Source organism: Perna viridis, chromosome 1 (genome assembly GCF_037379345.1).
Source record: "Perna viridis isolate PV_CMFRI_1.1 ecotype Kerala chromosome 1, ASM3737934v1, whole genome shotgun sequence".
NCBI classification, from domain to species: domain Eukaryota; kingdom Metazoa; phylum Mollusca; class Bivalvia; order Mytilida; family Mytilidae; genus Perna; species Perna viridis.
Window position 1 is genome coordinate 64,456,653 of NC_142445.1, and position 25,914 is coordinate 64,482,566.

The 25,914-nt window shown below is 32.5% G+C and overlaps 2 protein-coding genes across 2 annotated transcripts; one reads left to right on the forward strand and one right to left on the reverse strand.

Moving 5' to 3' along the window:
• Positions 1–1,791: 1,791 nt before the first annotated feature.
• Positions 1,792–3,131, reverse strand: LOC148629841 (forkhead box protein D3-like). The gene has a single exon (XM_088564785.1). It carries the CDS (start codon positions 3,052–3,054, stop codon positions 1,903–1,905), a length of 1,152 nt encoding a protein of 383 aa, XP_088420911.1. The 5' UTR covers positions 3,055–3,131; the 3' UTR covers positions 1,792–1,902.
• Positions 3,132–13,432: 10,301 nt separating this feature from the next.
• On the forward strand, positions 13,433–20,166 carry LOC148629842 (signal peptide peptidase-like). Its single transcript, XM_088558284.1, has 11 exons — positions 13,433–13,655; positions 15,575–15,673; positions 16,014–16,096; positions 16,351–16,439; positions 16,958–17,043; positions 17,614–17,739; positions 17,936–17,993; positions 18,268–18,388; positions 18,999–19,101; positions 19,462–19,547; positions 19,945–20,166. Exons 1-11 carry the CDS (start codon positions 13,467–13,469, stop codon positions 20,018–20,020), a joined length of 1,116 nt encoding a protein of 371 aa, XP_088414410.1. The 5' UTR covers positions 13,433–13,466; the 3' UTR covers positions 20,021–20,166.
• The last annotated feature ends 5,748 nt before the right edge of the window (positions 20,167–25,914 follow it).

The following is a 25,914-nucleotide window of genomic DNA, read 5'->3' on the forward strand; positions in this document are numbered from 1 at the left end:
TAAGCACCACTTCAACCATTACAATGTACTGGGTTTTGCATTTTTTTTATTATAAGACACATTCACCACGTAGGAACGCATTGTCTTTTCCTCTCATTCATACCAACCAAAAATTAAACATAATCTGTAGCTCTTTTAAAGATTTAGCTTCACGACAAATATCAAGTTGAGCTCAACTACTGAAAACAGAAAAAATGGGGAAGAATTACAAAATCTGAAGACTATATAGTCTCCTTCGTCGATGTACATGTAGGAGCGAATCTGTGAAACGAACACCACTGTATTTACTGTCTAAAAATCACCAAATGTTTTTATCCGAAATTCGTTTGGAGGATTGGTTCGAATAAACTAGAAATGAGTAACATTTTACTCGAACGGTGTGATAGGACCAGAGACTTTAGTTATGTGTACTGCAAGTATGAATGTTCTTTCCTGATATTTTTGTGATTCGGAGTTTGGTCTTGCCCTCACTTTGTCCTCTCTGCGTTCACTTCTGTTATCTTTCGTCTTGCGACTCTTTAAAATGCAGAAAACGTTCAAGGGTTTCATGTTAAGGTGAATATAAATCACCAAAAATCACGTAAAACTTTGTTCCATTGGTTTGAAATATATATATTTATATATTTTTTTTCGATGTTAGGGGTAAAATCGAGTGTCTTCTTCTTGAATAAAGCATCGAGATGTCCCCTGCATTTTATGATTTTTATGGATGTTTTGTATTATAAACTTTGTTTTTACTTTCTTGAATTGAATTTTTAACAATATTAAGCAGTTTTATACTGTATTGCAGTCATTAGAATCCTTCAGTTTTTAATTTCTTTATCTGTATATCACAATATATGGATTAGAACACATGATTAATGAGTTTAAACATGTTTATCACATTAAAGACGATCTTTGTGTGTGGTTTCCTGTAACTTAAATCTGCTTTATGAAGTGAATTATTATTTATATTTGGTATTTAAGTTATGTTAAAGCGAAGCGTTTCCCAGTTAAGAGATAAATATATAAAAAAAATGTACAAGTTTATGTGTAGATAAAAATAATTACTTCATCCATACTCACTTTACAATTTTACAACTATTTTATAAATGAACTATTTCAGCAACGCATATTGTTACGAAACAAGAAAAATAATACTTAATATGTACAATCGGTAATTGAACATATAATCAAAATATGAATAAATTATCAAAAAGGGAAAAAATTATTATCCCCTATGTGCATTTCATTGATAATAATAATACTAATTATCTTTAATACAACCAATTCACATTGATACAGACAAAAACATGGTCTCAGTGTAGAATATCCTTTGTAGCAGGTGCAGACAAAACATGGTCACAGTGTAGAATACCCTTTATAGTTGATTATTTGTTGTCATATTGTCCCTAAATAGTTTTATTTTTTTATATCTTTTTATTTCCCATTTTTTTTTATTAACTAAGGTTCTTTGAATTGAAAGTTTATAGTCATTCGTGACAAAACCAATTCAATGAATAACATAGAATAAAGCCATAATACCCCATACTAGAAAGTATATTGTACTACTTTTCAGACTTGGTCAAAAGGTGCATTTATTTTGATCCCAAATCAATTCATTTACATTATAAAAATGTAACTAGTATTTCTTTGAACTGAATTACATAATTTTAAGATGAAAAACTTGCTTACAAAATAAGATAAAAAGAGCAATTAAGAAATTTTGCAACAAGACCTATTGAAAACCACTTCAAAATCAAAACAAAGAAATAGAATATAAATTACAACATTATTTTTTTTATTGAATTCCATTTCATTATTGAAGCACTATCATAACGAACAACACATCTTTGGTCTGGTCTTTGGAATGACAGAATAAATAACAAAAATTACTTACAAGTACATGATAAAATTATTGCACTAACGTGACCAACTACTTAGTCCGTATAGTTGTAAATATTGTCTGTATTTCTCAATGTCTAACGAATGCATCTGCGGTATTGTTGACTGGAACTGAGCGAGCAGGGCTGCGTTAGCCCCATTAATGCGTGATGCAATGTCTAAGTCATTTGGTCTAAACTGTGACAACGCCGGAGATAGCACTACTGGTGACCTTGGAGAGATTGATACTTCTGTCTTTTTACTTTCAGTCTTTCCTATGATACTGTCTATTGAGAATCCTGATTTTGCAGTGGACGGGGGACTTGGACTAGATGACACTGAAACACTTGTGCTCGGTACCTCCCTGACAGGCAGAGATATTGCTGGCAGTGGAGTCCTATTGCTCAATTCTTGAGCAAAAAATGGTAGCTGTGATGGCATTAAAGGCGACAGGTATGGATAAGGAATAGCAGATCCGATGACTGACGGGTGTGTGGCAGCCTGAATCATCCGGTGGTGATGGTGGGGGATATAGAAGGGGTCACCACCAAAAGCAGTTGGTTGATTCATCATTTCTGGGTAAGGTCGTTTAAATCGTTTCCTTCTCCTGAGAAAACTGCCATTGTCAAACATATCCTCTGAAGCAGGATCTAAGGTCCAGTAGTTCCCTTTTCCTGGATTTCCAGGCTCTCTGGGTATTTTAATGAAACAATCGTTCAATGATAAATTGTGACGAATACTGTTTTGCCAAGCTGGGAACTTTTCCCTGAAGTATGGGAATCTGTTCATTATAAACTCACATATTCCTGATAAAGTAAGTCTTTTGCGAGGCGACTGTAAAACAGCCATTGTTATTAAAGCTATATAGGAGTATGGAGGTTTCACTAAATTAGAACGTTTTTTGTTCACGTTTGCAACTGTTTTCCCGCTAGAATCTGATTCCTCCGTTTTTATATCAGGACATTGCTCACCAGAAGTTAAATCGGTACTTTCATCCGTTGCTAATTGTTCTAATTGTTCTTCATTTTCGTGAAAATCTTCTATGTCAATATCTTCATCTTCACTATCAGGTGAATTCTCAGAGTTCCAACACATGTTTGGGTTACTGTTAAAGTTTTGATTGTCTATGTTAGGTTCTTGAAAAGTTGGATTGTCCATTGGGGTTTGACCCTTCTCCATTGCTAGAATCATATCCTTTGGTATCTAAATTGAAGGTGTGAAAACAAAAATACTTCACAGGCACCTATTATAATAACCATTTAAATGACGTGCTATTGACCAACAAAAAGTGGAGTAAAATATTTGTAAATACCAGAGAATTTCGCCACTTGAGGTTGCCAATCATGAACATTTAACATTACGTTTAACGAGGTGGGCGGAGCTTCTCGAGTTACGACTTCAACCCCTTATTGGTTGTTTCTGTCAATTTAAATGATAATTTATCATACTCAAAATCAAATGATTTATCAAGGAAAGTGTACCAAAATATAATATCTGAGCAAATGCCAAAGGTTGGTGAAGGAAAAAGACTGAGTGTTCTAAAAAAAAAAAATACGAATTTGTTTTGACATTCTTTAAACAAATGTTCAGATCGAAGTATCGCCGGTACCTGTATTTTCTTTCCATATTCTTTTTTTTTGGAAGTAATTATTTATAAATGAAATGTTGTACACCTGGGAAATTGTGTTTAAGATTGAATTTTGTTTGTCAATTTTGTTCTTTAACTTAACAATGTTATTTTTTTATTTCCATAATCACCATTAAAGATTTGAAGTGTAACAATTCAAAAAATTAATATTTGCACAATTCCAACCTCTTAAAATAATTTTAAACACCAAAAGAAGCACCTGCACGATAAGAGTTATGAGATTATTAATAACAAATATTTATTTGACGCTTGTATCAGTCCCTTTTCATTAACCCTGTTTACATTCTACGTCGTTATATGTATAACGACCCCCTCATAAATATGTCAAAAATTTTCAAGTCACCTCCTAGCTAAAATGGGTGTAACAAGACGATCGAGTTCCTGGGAAAGTTATAATGAGATCTTGGAGTTGATGAGTTTATCAGTTGCGAGTCCATATTTCTTCGAGTTGACCGATTGTTTGTTTTGCTAACTGGGTATTTTGAGTAAGACAAATTGTTTTTGTCAATTTCTCTGACCTTTTCTCATATCGTTAACTTTGGGTTTATTCAAATATTTATCAATTAGAGATATGAAAAAAAAATGAATCCAACAGATTTGCCAGAACCAAAATTTCAAGCAAAAATTCGAATTCTTTTCTTTTTTTTTCATTCAATTAAGTTCATTGATTTAAAATTTTTTCCCATGCACCTTGTGACTGAAGTATTTTCAAATTTAGAACATAGGGAAAATTGTTATCACGTGGCAGTTTTATCATAACAATTGTACGTAGTTTGAAAAAAAAATATATATATAGTTTTGCATAATAACAAAATATTCCAACAAATTATTGTATTAACATTATAATCCATTATAGAGTGTTAATGCATTTTGACTTTTAATGACACTCTATAACGATGTGTCAGTTTATCTACTACACAGACTATCCGTAAATCTTTTACTAATGTCACGAAAATTCAATTATAATCTTAATCAAGTCAGCATCTTTTGTTGTGATATTAAACCGAGTAAAAGACCTTTGTTCTCCCTACATCGACTCGTAAATCTACTTTTCACCTGTTTATAATAGAGAACTTTGATTACAAATAACATGTCAATGAGGGCTAATGTCTGGTTTCCGTTTGTTGTGCAACATAGACACGAAAACAAAACAAAAATTGATAACTCTGGTTATCGAATAGAAAATCTGTAAAATCTTGGCACTAATAAGGTGAAGTGTGTTGAAAACACAATTGATGCAACGGTTAACAAGTACTGGTATACATTTACGAAGCAAGAAATAAATTAACCAATAAATTAATAAATATATAAAGATAGCTAAATAAATAAATAAATAAATAAATAAAAAAAATAAATTGAAATTTAGTTTTATTAAAAAAAAAACGACACCTTTCGTCAGCTATTAAATTGAACTGGAAAACATAATGTCATTCACATCAAAATCGATGACTAACAACAAAAAAAAAGGGGGGGTGAAATAGATAAACAAATGAATGGGGAAATAAACTAGGAAATATAAAGCGACTTATTGACTTATCTTTGGCTTAACACTATCTCCAGTTACCAGAGGAGCATTTATTGAACGAAAGTGAAATTTTAGAAAGGGCATTTATTTGTTTGACAATAAAACTTATTTTAGTAATCTAATCTTAATTTGTTTATTTTTATTTCTTGACTGTTTACTTTACGGCTATATGTTTACTCAATAACTGGTGTTATTTGGATAACATATAATTGTTAACACACAATACCTAGTAATTTTTTGCTACATTATTATTCTTTGATAGCGAAACAATTTTAAATGGAAATGAAAACCAAACAAAACAAGGCTTGGGGATGTTCTCGGACTAACTCTTATTGTGTTGAGCACAAATTCTAGTTTAGATGCGTGTTTTATTTCACTATGTTAAAACACTCGATTTACAAAGAAGCAGGTGGGAAATGGATTTAAAGTTTACCTTTCTAAAGTCTTTGATCGACGGGCTATCTATTTTCTATAGTTATTTTTTACACTTTTGATTTCGCCCCTTTTGTAGAGAAGACCATTGCGGCTATGTAAACATAGGGTTTATTTTATGAACATGATCCTATGTATCGTTGGGAACTACTTAGATCTCACACCGAGGATGCAGTGTTTATTTAAGACAAAACCATTACAATATAGCTGTTTACATACCCAGCAGTAAAAAAGCTTGATCATGCAGCCTATTAATTTTTAATTAGGCAATTCTACGCAACATTATCAAAATTGCGATTAAATCTTTAGAAAACAAATTCAAGTTAAACAAATTATTATAAAATGATAACTGAAATTTTCGTTTGAGTATGTTTGATGTACTTTGTAAATGCTAACGTGGGCATTTCTATGGATCAATTTATACCACTTTAATAATTTGTATTAAAATATCAAAGATAAAATAAATTGCAACAATTTTTCTCAGAGTTTTGGTATTCTTAGGTCACGTTAAGCAATGTTTATCTTTCCACGCGTAGCCTAAGTAGACCTATAGTTGGTGAAATAGAACACCTCAAACTTAAGCAATCAGATTCTCAATACCCATCATAATAGCATTAAATGCTTTGATAACATTTCGTGAGTCTGAACCGTTTAGACTAAATGTTTACTCTTCGGTACACATTCCCACCCAACTACAGAAAAAAAATAGAATTAGTTTTAAAAACTTCAACTTATACTAATAATGTTATAAGTATTGAATAACATTTAGTTTAAAAAACTGCAAAATACTGTTTTTTTTTTTTTATTAGGCACTTAGCAACTCTCACGAGAGGAACGCAAGCACAGATGAGATGTGAAGAGGGCATTCCCTTGTAAATTATAGATCCTCAAGTTCTTTCGAAATTATAAAAATACTTATGCTGAGGAGGGACCCTAATAAGACAGGGTACTGAAACGTTCTAAATGCACACCCGTCAACATGTAACCACAACAAATAACATATCGAGTAAGCTTTGTGTCCGAAAAGGTGCAACTGAATTTAACTTGTAATATACTCTTTCACTTTTGTCATAAGCGTATTTAATATACTAAATTCTGTTTCATACGGTGGAAGAATGCGGCCATGCAAAAATGTTTTTTTACGTCGTTCCCACAAAATATTTATTTCGTTTCCTCAAGTCACTTAGTCGTTACCACAAGACACTTATCCTGTTCCCTCAGATATTATTCAAATCCCGCAATAATATTATCTGGTTTCCACAAGACGTCAAAATGTTCCTACAAGAAGGTGAACTTGTTCCCTCAAGATATCATATCGTTCCTTCAAGATACTATGTCGTTCCCTCATGATACTCATCTGGTTCCTTCGGTACCATTTCGTTCCCTCAAGCTATGTGGTTTCCTCGGGAACCCTATCGTGTTCCTTCAAAAAACTACATGTATGTCGTTCCCTAAAGATATTACTAACTGTATAAATATCTCGTCTTGAGTGAACAACTTAATTTATTGAAGGAACAAGATAATTTTCTTGTTGGAAGGACATGATATTTTGAGGGAAAATATAACATTCTTACGGGAACAACATATGTTGTAGGAAAAACATTATTATGTTGAGGGAACGACATAGAAATATTTTTTTTGCAAAGCTGCATTCTGCGACCGTAGTTTCAGGGTTGATGTGCACTACTTTCAAACTTGAAGTCTTATCAGAGCAATAATAGTGCATTGATATTAATAAAATATGCATTTTGTTTTGTTCTTAAAGTTGTCAGACTAATTCAGTAATTAACTCTTTCCTTAAGACAATTTTTGCCGTGTCTTAATACTATCTTACGCAGTATCTGGCTGCCTAATACGTTTAAACTGAACATATGTAGTATAGAAAATCAAAAATGTTATAATCAGGATGATTAATTATATAAACATTCAGAATATACAATATATGTATATTTAATAAAATATAAATTTAGTAAAAACTTCAGAAAATATGTATTTAAGACAACATTTATATAAAGGATAGTTCTATAACGCGGTGAGAATGTACAGAATCAGATGGTCCCATAAATATAAAACATGACACTGTCTGCATTTAACAATCACAGACCATAATAAAACAAAGGTGATTTTAACCTATCTTAAAACTTATTCCTTACTAAGAGGGGTTATCAAAATAAACGCCTGTCAAAACTAATTCTGTACAAAAACTTAGGGATTTTCCCAATGTGCGAACACTACTTTGGTTAAGAAAACATTTATTTTACCTAATATGTAAGTTTAAGTTAGATGAAAACCAAAAACAAACATACAATAAAAGTAAAAAGGCAAAATAAAATACTGGGCATGGTTTATAAACATTATCCATCCATTTTATACAAAAGTTTATACAAATTGTTTAGAACAATTTTCTTATCAAAATAACATTAAATGTGATTAAAGCCGTAACACTATCCGTGACTAAATCCCTTTGTATACCTAACCGAACAGGAACGGAATAAACTTCCCTAGCCCAGAATGGCTATACTTTCACATTATACCGTATTACAAGACAAACATGGTCGTTCCTTGTCAAAACTATCTACAGTTTTGTACAAATACTAGACTAATTCGTCACTTAAAATTACCCGGCCTCTCAGCTGAACGAGTCAACATTGCTGCAATAAAAAGGAGAACTATAGTGTTAAGTGTTGTTCTAATTGTGAAGAATCCTTTTTTTTATCATGGTGTTAGAAATATGGTTGTTCGCGGTAACAATGATCTATGCACTTGTAAAAGTTCATTCAACTTATTTTACAACACACTTTTTTCTCCTGCGATGAGTAACTTTGTTTTTTTTCTAAACTATGGAATTAATCGTCATTGAAAAGAACAAATTAAACAATTCAAACGAACTCGGGTAGATAATTTATCTAAAACAATTATAATGAAGATAAGATTCTACATCAAATTATAAAAGTAAACATTAAATAACGACTTAAAGTGTGTACTATCTTAATATAGTAAGGCTGTGATGCATGCAGTTGGTACCATATTTAAACAAATATGCACCCACCAAAAAAAAAGAACAAAACAAAAAACACAAAGACCAATACTGCAAAGACATTCATTGTCTAGTTTTTGTACTACCTTTTGAAGATACCCGGCGCAGTAAAACTTGGTTCTTTTATATGAAAACGCAAGTCACCTGATCGGCCAAATACTGACAACTTAGTAACGTCCGTAAAAATTGAAATTGCGTGCGATTTGTTATTTCCTGAGTGAAATGCAGAAACTTATAAGTAGAAAGAACAAAATTTACTGCACCGGCTATCTTTTAAAGATAGTCCTTGTTTTATTTTCTGCGTCGAAAAGACAGAAATAAATTCTGAAGTGAGCATTGCTCTTGTAGGTACAGCTCGCAAGTTTATCTGTCATGACATTTAGCATGGTACTTTAAGTCCAAAACAGATTTTTTTACTCTAACAAATTCACATGATTTTTTTAATGTATGGAGGTTGTATCCCCCGAATCTTTAATGTAAGTTGTAAAATAATGTGGACGTTGGATTGAAACTCCAGTACTTTCAGTAAAAATATTCCTTTTCGTATTATACTCGATAGCGGTTTTACAGTCTTTTCTCTATTTATCCTGTATTTCTTCGCAATCGTTCTTTATAATACTGAGACCCTGATAGTGTTCGAGGACGATGGGCTTCTGATACATTTATAAATCCTGACCATTGTTGACAAGGTTGTTCGATAACGTTGGTGCAATGTTTGATAGCAGTTCGTCGTTTCATGTCATCGCTGTTTAAATCTATTTTATGCAAGTATTGCTGATAATGAAGTTGTATAGTGAAGTCCCTGGAGTTTATATTGACGCGTGCCAGTAGGATTTTGTCACGCGTTTAATCCACCATGAATAACATCAACGAAGAAATCACTGAATTGCAATGAATTACTCGAACCAACTAATTTTGTACTTAACAAAATTATTTAACAAGCCATATTAAACGCTTGTTCTTCATATCAAAGATATTCCAATATTTGATAAATCAGATTTTGAAAATTAACCATTTGGATATTGTTGAAAAGACGGTTTCTCGCTTTCTCCCCGGAGGGTATTTATGAATTGTAGCCGCTACTGGGCTCGTCTCGTATTAATTAGAATCGGAATACAGATGTTCTGAAGCGAATAAATATTGCCATGAATACTGATTGGGTGTCATTATATGATACATTAAACATTGTTGCAAAAATATTCATCTCTTTCACTTCCATGGTTTTATGTAAGTGTATGTAAATTCCTTTGGAAAGACAAGATTTTATGCATTTCATTTATGGTTGAAGATTAAGGTATTTGACATAGAAGGTCGTTCAGATAAACTAGTTAATTTTTCGGCATTAGAGAAGGCTATTTAGTACTTCTCGGGTTATCTTTGGTAAAGAGCGTCTTCTCGGTTAAGTCCAACATATTACAAATTTCGATAACTTGGCTGAATGGTGCTGTCAGAACCTTCTAATATGTGGGTATCTGGAAATGCCCAGAAATGGTTGAAAGCAGAATCACCCAATAATTTAGTCTTACTTTCGAAGTCCATCTCAAAAAGTGAATAAAAAGAGGCGGATTTTGAATATTTAATTTTCATCTGAAATCTCTCCGTGGCGATATCATTAAACTGTTTTATAAAAAATATGTATTTTTAACATGTTAGTAGTCTTGAATACCAAGAGCTTGGAGTTATGCGAGTGTGTTTGAAATCTGTTTTTTTGGGTAGTATGAAAATTGACCGAATTTGAACTAGTATATTTTATATACTGTAACAGTTATTTTTGTGAGTGTGTGAAAATCTATAAATTATTTGTGTATTTTTCAGTTTTATATATTTGTTTCATCAAAAGGTTTAATATTTTCGGGAATTATATAGTGGGGTGCTATGAGTAATTTGTCTTTCCGACTTCATGTTCCAAAAGTTCAACAAAATATGCATATGAATATGCATTTTCAATTTTGCGGTTTCTTTTTTTAATTGGTCGTTGCATCTGGAGTATCTCATTTCTCCCTTAACAAATTGTTTTATTTATCCATAATCCTGGTCGATGTGCTACTGACACGTGCAATATGTAGAAATGGCACGGAACTGTCTGGTCTAAGATTGGCTAAAATAGAAATATTTAGTTTTTGACAATAAAGTCGTGCCTTGGTCATCATGTCCGCATTAATTAGACAATATAACTATTGGTCAAACATCTGTTCATAAATTCATTGCTCCCGCTTATTTGTCTTTTAAGGTTTTTTTTTTTTTATTTCCGTGTTATCTCTTGAAATGTAGTGCTTTATCCGTTTTTATTCGCCCTACTACTACAACGTAAGAGGTTAAGGATGGCATTAAGTCAGAAAATAGCTTGTCAGACAACTTCACTTGTCTTCTTGTCTTTCATGACTTGTTCGATAACTCAAAATCACTAAATCGCCGTTCTCATGAAAAAATTTGCACACAGGTACAATATGAACGCATTTACTCGCGTGTGTAAATGTACAAATGTATTTTGGTGAGTATTTTTCTATATTGATTGTCTTGTGAAGTTGCAAAATTTACATTACTCTATTTTTTGCGATAAATGAAGTTAGAATTCTGTGCGGATAAAGGATATCACGCCCCATTAAATAGTCTGTTTTATATTAGTAATGATAAGAAAATCTGGGTGAAAACATGCGTGGAATAACTGAATGATTGGGGCCACAATCTATTAACAAAATAACCAAACCAACATTTTTTCGATCTGGTCGAGTTTTTTTTAGTTCATTTTATTTTTTTTTTTAAATCCAAAACAACAAACACTTAAGATTTTATCAACTGAAGTGTAGATTGGAAAAGGATTTTTCTACCATTGTCCCAGGTTAGGGGAGGGTTTCAAGCGCTCACAAACAAGTTTATCCCCGTCATGTAATTCATGTGCCTGTTCCAAGACTGGCTTTCTATAATTCAGTGTTTGGCATTGTTTTTTGTTATTCGTTTTTACGTTTATTTCTATAGATTAGGCCGATTTTCGTCTTCAATGAATAGCTTCGTTTTAATTATTTTGGGGCCTTTTTCAGCTTGCTTTATAGTATGGCTTTTGCCCATCATTTAAAACGTGTGGTGACCTGTAGAAGTTCAATTATTCGTTGCTTGGCTTTTGGCTGTTGACTGTCTCATTAGCAATCAATATCAATATTTTATATAGATTTTGGCATAGCAAATTTTTTACACACGTATGCCGAAATTTGAACATCTCGCCAATGTAAATTTTCGTCATGTGATTTAAAAAGATTTTCATAGATTTTGGGTTAAGTTTTTATTTGTTAAGAGAATCTTTTTTTCCACTTTAAAAAATAATTTTCCGATTTTTATATATATCATATATATGAACACACTTGTTTAACTTAAATATAAACCATCTAGGCAAAGTTTCGTAGAAAGTTGGTTGAAATAAATCTTGTATATCAAAAGTTTTGATTGTATCTTGCTGATTACCATTATAAACATCTATAATGCAAAAGGCATATAAGGAGCAGTTCTACAGGCGGTACAATGTATTTTAAAATAACTAAATTTATAGTTACCTCCATTTGATCAAGAAGAAAAAGTGGAGACTTTCGTCCGTAAAGTTTTTTTTTTAATATTGGTATAGTACGTACATATCGTGATTGGCACATTTTACAACTGACTAAATTGAAGATAGTACTAACGTGATTCAAACTTAGAAAAGGAAAAATAGTCCATTTTATCAACATAAATAATCGAAAATTACTTTGTAATTTTTTTTTATAAAAACAATTACAAACAAAGAAAGTACAAACAAATATGAGTAATAAATGAAACAAAACAAATAAACAGCTGTGATTTTTTAAATAGTCTCTCTATTATACATAATATCAACGACTTCAACAAATGAAACAGAGACTTCATATTACATATATGTAGTTATATTTCTAATATACATTCCACGATTTCATCGGTTTCAAAATGAGAACAAGTGATAAGTTTCAGTTGTATATACTTATAGGGACTCAATATTTATTATAGGTAGGGTAACATACTCTTATAGTTCGAATTTCCTCTGACTCTGTAATCCTCCTCTTTAACCCGACATAAATAACAGGAAGTTTGCAGGGTCATAGGAAATTCGGACTAATACTCTTACAGAACTTTGCATCGTCGGCTTCATTATGCTATTGTGAAAAGTAGGATCAGTGGTAGCTATAGCATTCTTGAAAATCTTAACATCCCAAAATATCTTATCCAAGGAAGTAAATATGAAGACTATATTATTAATTAAAATGTCAACTTCATAAAGAAAAACATTGAAAGTATAACTCTGCAATGATGGTAAATGAAAAAAAAAAATGAAACAAGTACAAACTTTTAGACTATTCAAAAATGACATTTGAATTATATTTAGATTTGTCAAATTTTAAAATCAAGAACTGTTCTTTATAAATTCAAAACAGGAAGTCCATCCTCCCAAGTCAGGGTTTGGGAGCGACTCTAACGAGGATGTAGGAAGTTATGATCTTGAAATAGACTGAGACCTTGAAATATAACTGCCTCTGATAAAATATGTCAATGTCGTAAAAAAATAGCATTGAAGATGAGATACACTTAAATGTGACTATCTTAAAGGTTAGAGAAAAAAAACATTAAAAAAGTTATTAGATGAATGTAGAAATTTAGTGCATTTAGTTGTAACGATGAAAGTCGTTTTATTTGGAAAATGAGCTGTGAAAATAAGGAAATAATTGTCTTTGAATGCAGTGCTGTAATTACAAAATTTTACATTTAAACATACAAATGTTTTCGGCTGTTCGTTCTAATTATATAATATAGTTCTACGGCATTCTGTTCATCTCCCAGCTATTAGTACTACGTAAGAGCCTTCCGCGTGTGTCAAGAAAGATAACTCTAAATAGCTGAAGGGAATTTCCGATTTCTATTTGCTGACGTTTACCGGAAGTAGAGAGTCTACATAGAAGTGGAAAATGGCAGACACGGTGAATGAAGTGCCGGTTGTAAACAATACTGGAAATGACACAGCAGCCAATGCTACAGCTAAAATTCCTGCCACTTCAGAGGGAATGGCAGTTGCTTATGGGAGTCTGCTTATCATGGCACTGGTTCCAATCTTCATAGGAGCATTTCGCTCAGTAAAATATCACAGAGAACAGAAGGTAATTCACTGACCATATGTTTGTGGTAAAATTGTCAGGGATGAAATTTATACTTTTCTTCGTAAATTTGTGTGTCTTTAAAGACGTTTTAGCTTTTTGTGGTAATTTTGAATGGTTATAAATAATTTATTCATGGAACATTTGCAGCATATGCTGGAAAACAGTAGATAAAGGAGTTTTCTGATGTACATATAAAAATAAAACTTAACATGTTTCTCTTAAATTAACAGTATGAAATAAAGAGTAAATATCAGGGAAGTGTGACAAACATGAAATATAAAAACATGAATGTTTGTTAGCTTATATGGATTTTTACAGAGCAGTTAGACCTTTTAAAAAGTGGAAATACATACAATATTACAGTACATGTACATGTATAATAGTATAGTGTATATATTAAATGTATATATATAGAAGGGGCTGAAAAATTCCCAAAGACATTAGAACTGTCAAATTTGTGATGCAAATTTTTGGTCATTCCCTCCGAGGGACTTGAAGTCGTACCACTGTGACATCTATGGCAAGACCGCCTGCACAAAGTCCAGCGCCCTGGACCACTAGTTCGAGTCCCGCAGATTGAACGACCAAAAATTTGCATCGCAAATTTTACAGTTCTAACATCGTTGGGAATTTTTCAGATCCTTCTATAAGTTTGTATTATCTTCCCTGTATCAATTTGATCCAATGCAGGGCATAATATAGGATTCAGTGAATGGGAGAATTGACTTCTCTCTTCCAGGAGTGATAGGGAGAAGTGAGTCTGGAATGGGGAGAAATCATACTTCACCGCTAGAATATTTTATCACATTGATACGAAGTTGTATCTCAAGGACATGTATTCTAATAAATAATAAACAAATAAGATAAGTTTATACTGTAATTCTATTTTCTATACTTGTAAATGAATAAGTTCATGTATAATAAGTAACTTAAATTGAATATAGTAAGTGATCGGATTGTCATTGAGAACTTGTTTCTTATAATGACATTTTCTTAAAGTCTAAGAATGGTCTGCACCTTCATGTGTCTCTTCTTGAAAAAGAAAAAAGAAAATTCATGTAAATCATCTCTGTTCTGACAATATGACGAGTACAATTGTATTGTAATTGACACAATGCACAAATCAACCTGTACAGACATACATGTACATGTACATTGTTAAGTGGGATTATTTTCAAATAATTGATAGTTATAATTTAGATTGATAAATGAATGACTGCATCAAGATATGCAATAATGGTAGTCTACTATCTTTTTTTTTTATTAGTGATAATAGTTAGCTTAATTATCTTTATTTTGGCTGTATCAAAACACAGTGTCACTTCAAACCCACTTGCACTCCTACGCATGTGATCCAAGCTGAACCTAACAATTATAAATTTCTTTTAAAACCATTTAAATCAGTGTAAGAGTCTCTCATTGAGTAAATAAATTAATTGTTGTCATCAAATTACAAATTTAATCAAGGAACACGTAATATACATGTACCTTACCTTGTGTGATTGTTTTCTTTTGATTTTGAACTCAATAAGTTGAATATGTTTCATTCAAATAAGTACTGCTGCTTTTATCCATTATGCAAGTCATTTGAATGGGTGAAAAATTCCCTGGATTGCTGGATTGCTTGGAACTGATGAAAATTAAGTGAACTTCTTCAAATTCAAGTTTTCTCTTCATTACGAAAATTGCCGCCATTTTGGTTGTTTATTACCTGGAAGGGCTAGAGTTACCTCTCTTTGGTCAAATTTCACAGCGACTTCACTTCTCTTAAATGAACACGAGCTGGCGACTTTTAACTATTTTTTAAATTCTTGGCGCTGCCTAGATTATGCCCTGCCGATGGAGCAGTGTAGCGAATAGAGTTGTCACATTCGGAGACATTTATTTATATCACATTACTTGATGTATGCTTTGTTTAGGAATCAGGAGAGAAACCTGAAACCATGTCTGGGAAAGATGCTGCAATGTTCCCTATCATAGCCAGTGGTACATTGTTTGGTATTTATATGGTGTTTCAGGTTAGTTGATACATATTTACCTTATGTCAATTGATCTTTCTCCATTTAGTTCTCTGAATTAAAGTTAAGTAAAAATACACTGAATTATTTTGAATGGGTTTCCATATGTGTCCTTCAGAATATGACTTTAACATTTTAAATTGTCTAAGAAACTTGAATTGCAAGAACTTGTGTTCATGAAGTTCTATTCATTATACATATAGCAAGAATCATGATCAGATTTAACTTCCTAATATGTGCTTAGTATAAATTCGTGTTGGCTGTCATAAGTATTTACAGTGTCCTATGTACATAATTTTTCAGTGGATACCTAATTTGAATTTTATATTTTTCTTTACAGATATTTTCTAAAGAGTACATTAATCTGTTATTGACATTTTACTTCTTCTTCCTGGGAGTGTTGGCCTTAGCTCATATAGGAAGGTATAAAATGCTACTCTTACATTCATGGTATACATGTACATGTAGGAAAAAATATTTTAATTTTTTTTATTCTAATTTTTAACCACATGTACCTATGTCTTGAAATTTCATGTAGAAATAATGTAATTACAATCTGGTTAAAATGAAATATAAGATTTGAGAATTTTATTGTTTTTGAGAGATAAGTTGTTACCATTAATATGAAACTAGACGTACAATGTATAGAATTGATTTATGTTTTTGACATGTTTCAGCCCAATTATATCAAAGTTCATCCCCCCATCATTCCCTAATGAGGATTATCATCTCATATTTACACAAGGCAAAGAGGAGAAGAAAGAAGGTACAATAATTTAACCGTACAGTATTAAAACATTATATAGCATGAACTAAATACATGTACCTCGAAATGGGATCATTGCACTGTGTATTCGTATGTGATTGTATGTCTTAAAAAACGTTTTACATGAGTCAGTGACCCTGAATGATGATGAAAACAAAATAACATGTAATAAACCATGTATAAGGGTGAAATGTTCATGAGACAGCAACCATAGCATTCATATGCATGTACATGTACAGAAATAAAAACAAGCACCATGTAGCCTTCATCTTAAAGTAACACTAGGAATAAAGGATTAACTCCTAAAAAGTCAATAATTATATGGATACATGAAAACAGCTGCGAAGTTCCTGACTTGGTACAGGCATTTCAAAGTGAAATGGTGGGTTTAACTTGGTATTATGGCTAGTCAAACCTCCTGTTGACATTGGTATTACACTCGCTTCCCTTCTGTCAGATTGGAGGTGTATTTAAGAATATGTCAAGTAGATTTGTTTTAGATCTTATTACTTTTCCAGAGTTGCTGAACTACAAATTTGACAGGAAAGATGTTGTGTCTTTAGTTGTGTGTGGTGTTATTGGTGTGTGGTATCTAGTCAAAAAGGTAATTTATTTACACATTTTCATATCCCTGTTTTGAAAATCATAATTGTACTTTTTACCTCTGTTTGTCTGCTATATATAGTTTTGTAACATTTTTCTCCGAACTACATATCCAAGCCGCTTGAAATTTTGTTTGGGAAATGTATACTAAACATTAGGCCAAACATAATAACATATTTGATGTTCCTGTACTCAGTCTCAGAGCTCAGAACAGGTAGATAGGTACATGTAAGTATTATATTTCAGCAGACACCCAAACCAATTATAATCATTTAAACACTACTCTTTATAACTACTAGAGATTGAAATCAAGAGGAAAAAATGAAATGATTTTTGAAAAATTTTGTGTAGGGCATTCTATAAGTAGGTATGGGAACAACACGTACATATGTATATTTTTAATTTAGGCCTTATGTGATTAATTGCCCAGTATATCTCATGGTCATACACATTTATATGTATTATTCTGCAGTTTTTAATGAAATTTCTTCAAATTGCATTTATATTTTAATTGAAAGGAAATAGTTCTACCTTTTGCTATCACTAAGAAAATGAAATTTATTTATTTCAGCATTGGGTAGCCAACAATCTGTTTGGCTTGGCCTTTGCTGTAAATGGTGTTGAACTGTTGTCACTTAACAAAGTCAGCACTGGTTGTATATTATTAGGAGGACTATTCATCTATGATATTTTCTGGGTAAGTTTTAACATTGGCAACCTTACAATTAAAAACAAATCGATATCTGTATCAAGTTTTATCTAGGAGACTGGAGTACAACAATCTGTGGTTAAATCGATTTATACTTTAGTTTTTGCTTGTCAATTTTTGTCATTTCTGTCTAGTAATAATCTGTTCATATTTATAAATGGGTAAGAATATACATTTTTTGTAGGTGTTTGGTACCAATGTAATGGTGACAGTAGCCAAATCATTTGAGGCGCCAATCAAATGTAAGACTTTTTCTTGCTTTTATAGACTTATATGGTTGTAAAGAAATATTTGATAAAGTTAATTCATACATTTTATAACTCTTACATTTTTTATCTGTAATGTTTTGAATTGCTACACTTTCTTTTATTATTAAACAATCTAAATTTGTGGTTTCATTGACAAAAAATAAAAAGGGAGATAACTCAATTTTGTTGCGTATTTAAAAGTTTAAAGAATATACATGTCACAAGTGTTGTATTTTGTTTAAGTTATATTTTTTATTTTGAATTTCAGTGGTGTTCCCACAGGATTTGTTAGAGAAAGGATTAGCAGCCAACAACTTTGCCATGTTAGGTCTGGGGGACATTGTCATTCCAGGGATATTTATAGCATTATTATTGAGATTTGATGTTAGGTAAGTTTAGTGATTATTTTTATTACTTTATATGCTAATTAATTTTAAAGTTTTAATCAATAAACAAAACATGATGATAACAAAGGTCAAATCAAGGGAAACCAAGGTCAAAACAAAGTCAGAAATTTGAAAATAAAAGACTAAGCAAATAAATCACAGACAGAAATAGCAAACAACTTTTACACAAGAATTGGAACAGAAAAAAACTTGAGAAAAATATCATTAAATGAACACCACATTAACTAGGAGCAGATTATATGTACAGGTAGGGTTATAAATGGACAGAATTTTAAACAACCATGTTTGTGCAAGTTTTTCCTCAGTGTATTTTAACATAAAACACCACAATAAAGGCATATCTAGTGAGTTTATGGCTACCTATAATATACATGTATTGATTAACATAGTTCTTTTTTGTTGTTTTTTAAAACTGATTTCTGCTTGTAAACAACAGGAAAGAGTTCCAAAATAATATATGCAATAGGTGCTTTGACAGTTTGAAACTCATGTTTAGATTTGTTATAGTTTTACAAGAATATTAAACATTTCATTACAAAAAAAAAGGAATTATGGCTTTTCATATTTATTAATTCTTGTTTTATTTTTTCAGTCAGAAGAAAGAATCAAGAACATATTTTTATGCTAGTTTTGCTGCCTACATCTTAGGACTAATGCTCACCATATTTGTCATGCATTTTTTCAAGCATGCACAGGTAACTTTACTATTATATAAAAAAAATATACAAATGTTTCAGTTAGAAAATAGTTTTTCAGTTCTAATTAAAACAAATGAAGATTGTATAGGAGTGATGTTATGAATAGTAATTTCATTGTTTATCAACATTTTTTTCACATCTACACATGTCAATTAAAGTGGGTAATGAGAAACCCACAGAATGATGAGCGAGGACCTGAGAATTTAGAAAAATAACTTAAGTTGGTTTTATGTAAAGCTTAAAAGAAAAATGATATTTGAATTCAAATCATATTAAAAACATAGAAGTAGGGTTAACCTGGTGTACTAATATTTATTTCCCTTGTAAGTAATTTACTTGTATTTTATATTATTTCAGCCTGCCTTGTTATATCTTGTACCAGCCTGCCTTGGTGTTCCTATAGCTTTAGCATTAATCAAAGGAGATATTAAGGCCATGTTCAAGTAAGTTGAAAATTTAATAAAGTAGATAAAATAAGGCATTTATTTATCCATATAAGTCAAGCAATAATTTACCGAATTCAAGGACTTATCTATGTACATATTAATTTTCTTAGCACCACTCAGTCATTGTAATTAATTCTAGTAACATCATTTTATCATTTTCATGATTGATGAAATTTTCACAGTCAGTGGTACCCCTATCTGGTGGAATGTCCCATAACATTGCTTCCTGGCTTCTAATAGTACCCCATCTGGTGGAATGTCCCGTAACATTACTTCCTGGCTTCTCACAGTCAGTGGTACCCCATCTGAAGGAATGTCTGACATTGCTTCCTGGCTTCTCACATTCATATTTGTCACAAATAAATTTTGATTCCTGTAATTGTAATAATTTCAGCTATGAAGATCACTCAGAAGAAGAAATCAAAGAAAAGGAAAAAGAGAAAGAAAAGGAGAAGAAGAAAGAAAAATAGAACATTAGATCTGAGATCTTACTGGAAGACCATATTTATTTTACTTCAGTTTGTTAGGAGGGTCCTAATATATTTCATTTATTTTTGGCCATTATGTTTTTATTGTCTGTTTTAGCATTAAAGTATGGAATATCTATCATTTTAAATTGGTTCCTTCTTGTTCTCCAAGTTGAACATCTCTGGTGTTAAATCTGTTTATTTTCGTTCTTTTGAATATTCTGTTAATGCTTATACATTGTCTGTGTGTACTGAAACAGTTTAAGATGATCCAATCAAATGAACTACATCAATTTTATCCTGCTTTTTCTTGTAAGCCTGTTATTACTATCCTTTTTTTAATGTCTGTTTTTTACTCTGCATTTTATGTCTATTGATGTCAAGTCTGATATTACTGACTTTCATGATGATGGTATGAGGTAATTTTGAACTAGTTTCTGATGGATATATGGTAGATCCTTAAAACGAATCAAAATTGTCAGTAAAAAATGATTTTTGAACACTGAAATGCCTGTATTTTTATTGTCAAGACAAAACATATAACATTACTAAAACTGACATGTTATGATACGTTACTTACAGATTAAGGATTAAAGTAAAATAAATATCAGTATATTGTGATAATATTACACTGTAGGTGTCTCTCTGAAAGAAGGAAAAATTAGAAATTTAAATATCAATGTGTTTAACAAGGAAAAATAGTGGAGTATAGAAAAAAAAATTAAGAACAGGTCAAACAAAACACACTTGCTCTAAAATTACACTCTGAAATGATTGTATAGGATTTAACACATACATATAAATGTTGTCCATTGTTGAATGTATACCTACCTCTGTGCACTAATATGCACACAACCATGTCAAAATAGTTGAAAAAAAACAAATTAATTTCCTATCTCATATCATATAGTATCAATATAAAACAAATATCTAAAATTGCAAGAATCTTCAGTTAGTAATGAAGTGTAGACATGTAAAATACATATTCTAGAAAGATGACGGATTTTTTATAAAAGAAAGATGAGAGGTCTCTAAATAAGACGGACAAAAAAATCTGCAAATATAATGAATAGCGACTTGCACTGGTAGGTACAAAAACATGTTTCTGTTCTGTATATTCATCCACTGACCGAGAAATGTGCTCAAGACCTCAAGATTAGTATATACAGAACGTGTTCGTTCAGATATGAATATATCCTATCTGGATTATTGGTAATGTCAGAAAGACCCATGGACCTTCTTGTCATCCCTCAAGCATTTCTCAACCATTTGCTTTATAGCCTATCCTTGTATGTTCGGCAAATTCGCTACCTACTTCGTCTTCAGCCAAGAATGCTGCCAGTGCTTATCTGTACAACCTCTGAAGATCTTCATCCTGGTCTAAAATATTGAAGAATTAACAGTATTAAGAACGGGCTAAATAAAGATTATTGTTGGATTTTTACAACTTTTTGCTATCGTGATACCAGACTATGTGTGAAACCTCATGCTGCTTAAATGCAGCACTTCGGCACAAAAAACTGGGATTTGTCAACAGAACACACGTTCACATTCGAGGCATACGATACACAAATGGTTCCAAATGGTATAAAATAACACTTGCTCTTGTCTTCGTGCCAAAGTGCTGCATAGCAGCATGAGGCTATGATGAACGCTCAAACTTTTGCCCTTCAGTCTGCGGCTATGTCTTGCGGCAGTAAATCATTCGTGAACTTGGATCACTTCTACGATTGACGGCACTCCCCAGTTTGGTAAAACATGGTTAAAAACAAACATATATACGAAAAATAAAAAGTGACTTACCTTGTCAAGCGAGGTAAAAAAGCTCCCATTAAACATACGGGAATTTCCTTGCACAATCAACACATTATGATTTTGGATATTAGTAGCCATGTTAAACTTTTCTGTGTTGTGTTATAACCGCGCTTATTATCATCTTTTAAAGAAACAAACGATTAAGTAAACAATCAACCTACATTTTAACATGTTCATAATGAAATTAAGGAGTCGGTCAGTCCGACTGAAAACAAACGTATGGGAATTCTATTCAAAATCGGAATTTGTGCTTACTTGTATTCCGTGGACATTTAATATGATTTTTGTTTTTAATATATTTCGTCGGTTAAATTTATTGTCCCCCGCGACGCGTCGCGAGGGGACATGGAAACGCTGGGCGTCCGCCCTTCCGCGTTTCCGCACTTTTTTTGTTATGCTTTGTTTTTTGGCATGTTACCTCATTATGTGGACTTAGAGAATTTCAGTGAATTTACAGTTTTCCGCACTTTTTTGAAATGTTTTTACCACTGGATTGTATAGCGAGCACCGCCAAGCGGTGTGAGCTCTACGGTTATTACATGTACTTTCTAAATTTCCCTTAAGGTCCCCAATATACTAACGAAAAAAAAAGTCATGTCCCGGAAGTAACAAAAAGTGACTGTCCTTACGGAGAAAATTCATCATTTCCTTCAGTCAAACAAATAAAGAAATATTGGTTAAGGTTACGTTTCAGTAAAAATAAATTCATCTTTTCTGATAGTTTTCAAGTCTTTCTAATTTTTTTTAATTATTTGAAGAAGTGAATGAGGTGTTTTTTTAAACTTCGGGAAACACGTGGATGTAGGTTACAGACCACCAATTCAACCAATGAGCATTTGGAACGTACGCTAAAATAGTCCTACGCAGAAATTACCCCTGTTCCTCATAGTGCTGTGAAAAAAGTTCTCATCTCATTTAAAAAATTTAAACAGTTTCTGAAAGGAAAAACATTTCTGTACATTTTATAGGTGCATTTTGCTCCTTGTGATGTGAAGCCTAATCTCCATAATGATTTCTAAATATACCCCTATCTTGTGAAAACACTGGGATTTCCCATGCTATTTATAGACACTTCACTTCCGGTGACCAGTACTGCACTGCAAGTCTGCTAACCCCACATGTCATTCTGAGGATTGTGAGCTGACATATGTAGAATCATGCTGTTAAATAGTCCTCTGCAGGTTAAAGTTAAGGTAAAGTCCAGAGAAGCCATTGAATATTGTGAAATTAGCATAGAAGCCTATGGGAAGTGGAATTAGTGGTTTTTAGCCTGTACGCACGTGTATTTCCGCTGTTCCACTGTTGCTGTTGTCAAGAACCTAACCCTCCTTGAAAAATATAACTCCGATTGTATTATCCAAATCGTAGCACAGCTTTTCTAAGATAGCAAAGGCAATCACTTTCTTGTTTAGAATTTGTAGCTGTCGTCTGAAGGTTTATGTCACATGATATGTGTAAAATATTGATTTCGCTTGCTGCTTAAATATAAATAAAAACATTGCACTTGCGAAGCAAAAAATTTTCATCCGGGTTGACCCCCTTCTTTATAATGTCCTTTATTTATTACGAGTCTCGCACAGACGGTACATGTATGGTAAAGCTCACGGTGCTCGCTGATTTAGGCATTGCCTACTCCTTATTATTTGGTATGTAGTCTTACTGTGAGAAGTTATAGATTAAGTTCGACTTTGGTTACGGTTGAATAATTTTTACGGAAGTTATGGACCTTGGACTTGCAAAATTTCAGTGAATTTACAGTTTTCTGCACTTTTTTGTAATGCTTTTACCACTTGATTTTATATTTTGCGTGTAGTGTTACTATGAGAAGTAACAGATTTTGTTCGACTTTGGTTACGGTTGAATGATTTTTATGGAAGTTAAGGCCCTTGGACATAGACAATTTCGGTGAATTTAAAGTTTTCCGCACTTTTTTTTCGCGTGGGGCATTGGAACGCTGTTCTTTTATTAAAACTATATAAAATCAAAGTACTCATGTACTGAATCAATTCATATCGATCGTCTGAAATTGCATTCTGATTACAAAGGACGTTACAAAAATCACACAACAATTTCATGATGCATCGTAGCATTGCGCAAGTTTGCGTAATAATTAGGTTCGATGTCGGTTTATATGGAACACCTAGATGAATGAACACAAAACTCTCCGACAAACTGCGTAATTGAACCACAAACAACTGCTTGGCCTTTCCCAGTTTCGAAATATTTTCAAGTCGAAATTTAATTTATCGACCTCCAGGTCGAAACTGTTTGTCAAATCATTCAAACTTAAGCCGTCACAACCATTGAAATAAATCATGTCCGAGATACATGTCCCTCTCAACTAGCTACATTCCTCAGTTGATAAGCTTTATAGCTCAAGTGCTACACAGTTACCGCATTGACACCTATGTGTCATTTAAAGTGCTTAGTTTTTTTAGGCATCTATTTCCAGACACACGTACATTTACAAAAACGCCAGCCAAAGTCTTAGAATATAATTTCAACAATTATGTATGGTGCAGACAACACTAGCCATGCACTTTTAAGGCTCTGGAGCACCTTGAGCACCTGCAGGTCTGTTGTCTTTACATATGGCCAAAATAGCCCAATATAATGATTATTGCAAAAAAGCAACATCACTAGACCACAGACTGACACCATTCCCGAGAAATGCACTATCGAAATTCCTATACCATCGTCTAAGCAAAATTTTATTTCAATTTGTCTTCTCCGGGCTCCCGATGTCACGAGGGGGTAACTGTTATAAAAATACACGATACAGTGAGTGATACATCGGGATGGTTCCGGGGTTATGCTACTCTTTTATAAGAGAAAAAAATACTGAGAGCAGCCCACCATAAGTTGATACTAAGTTAAAACGGAAGCATCTATAAGTATCCTGATCTGTATAGCGAATTTTTTTAAACAACTAATGAATCATTCATGGTCATTACACACGGCAATGAAAATAATCATGAGACTGACACTAAACCATATCTAGCTATAGGACTTTTTTTTAGGATTGTGTTTAATTTGAAACCAGGGGCGTAGCTAGGCCTGTTTTAGTTGTACGCAAAATAACGGCGCGGGGTCTCGGGGGGAGGGGGGTCACTCAAGGCCCCCAGTGAGTCCGGCAAGGCAAAGCCCTGAGGGAAACTTCTGAATTTTAACGATTTTGGAGCCAGTTTTTCAGAACCTATACTACGTGCATGGTATGCATATGTGATAAATAACCTTTATTTCATCTTTAAAATGTGTGTTTTTATTTTTGTTACTTTTTCCGAAAGTACGCAACTGCGTATTTGCGTATAGGCAGCTACGCCCCTGCATACATTGTATTATTTAACAGCATATCGACATTTTTGTGACTCTTTTTCTTCCCAGCAAGTGTTGTTACTTTTTCCCTACCAAAATTGTGACTTTAAAACGTGGAGTATACTCGTTAATTCAGTCATATGATTACATATTTCAAATTCATAATATCTTGTTCCTTGAAGGCGACTGATTGACACACACGTAACAGTTTGAACGATTATATATATGCATTATGTTTCTGTTGTATATGTTTTAGAATATTGAGTCCATACTGTGTGTTTTAACCTTTGTACCTACAAGAATTTCTTTTATGTCAATAAAACGCAAAGTTGAACCAATTTTTTTTAATTTTTGCTATTTAATAAAAGGGTCAGCCATACTCCTGCAACGTAAAAGGTTGGAATTCCGTTCCTCCATACTCCATAGGATGGCACCGAGTCAGAAAATAGCTTGCCAGACAACCTCTAGCACTTCTGGATTAGGGTCAGCCCCATTTGATCCGCCTATTAGAGATATCACAGAATAACCATGGAGAGTAGGTGCCACTATACAACCTCTAATTATAACATATATACATGTACACCAATTCCTTATCTTTTCAAATAACTGTTTAGCAATGCCTGAGTCCAAAATCGAATGCTGCTATATTTAATACTAAATCCCTGTTCTGAGCGTTTCATGATAATTTGTTTAGTATAACGAGAATTCGAATTTAAAGGACGACTTCAATGTGGCACGAACTGTCAGAAATATTTTTTGAAATTCGG

Coding starts and splice junctions, on each gene's coding strand:
- LOC148629841 (XM_088564785.1), bottom strand. CDS start 3,054: ATGATTCTAGCAATGGAGAAGGGTCAAACCCCAATGGACAATCCAACT.
- LOC148629842 (XM_088558284.1), top strand. CDS start 13,467: ATGGCAGACACGGTGAATGAAGTGCCGGTTGTAAACAATACTGGAAAT. Junction 13,656..15,574: donor AATATCACAGAGAACAGAAG/GTAATTCACTGA, acceptor TGCTTTGTTTAG/GAATCAGGAGAGAAACCTGA. Junction 16,440..16,957: donor CAAAGAGGAGAAGAAAGAAG/GTACAATAATTT, acceptor TTACTTTTCCAG/AGTTGCTGAACTACAAATTT.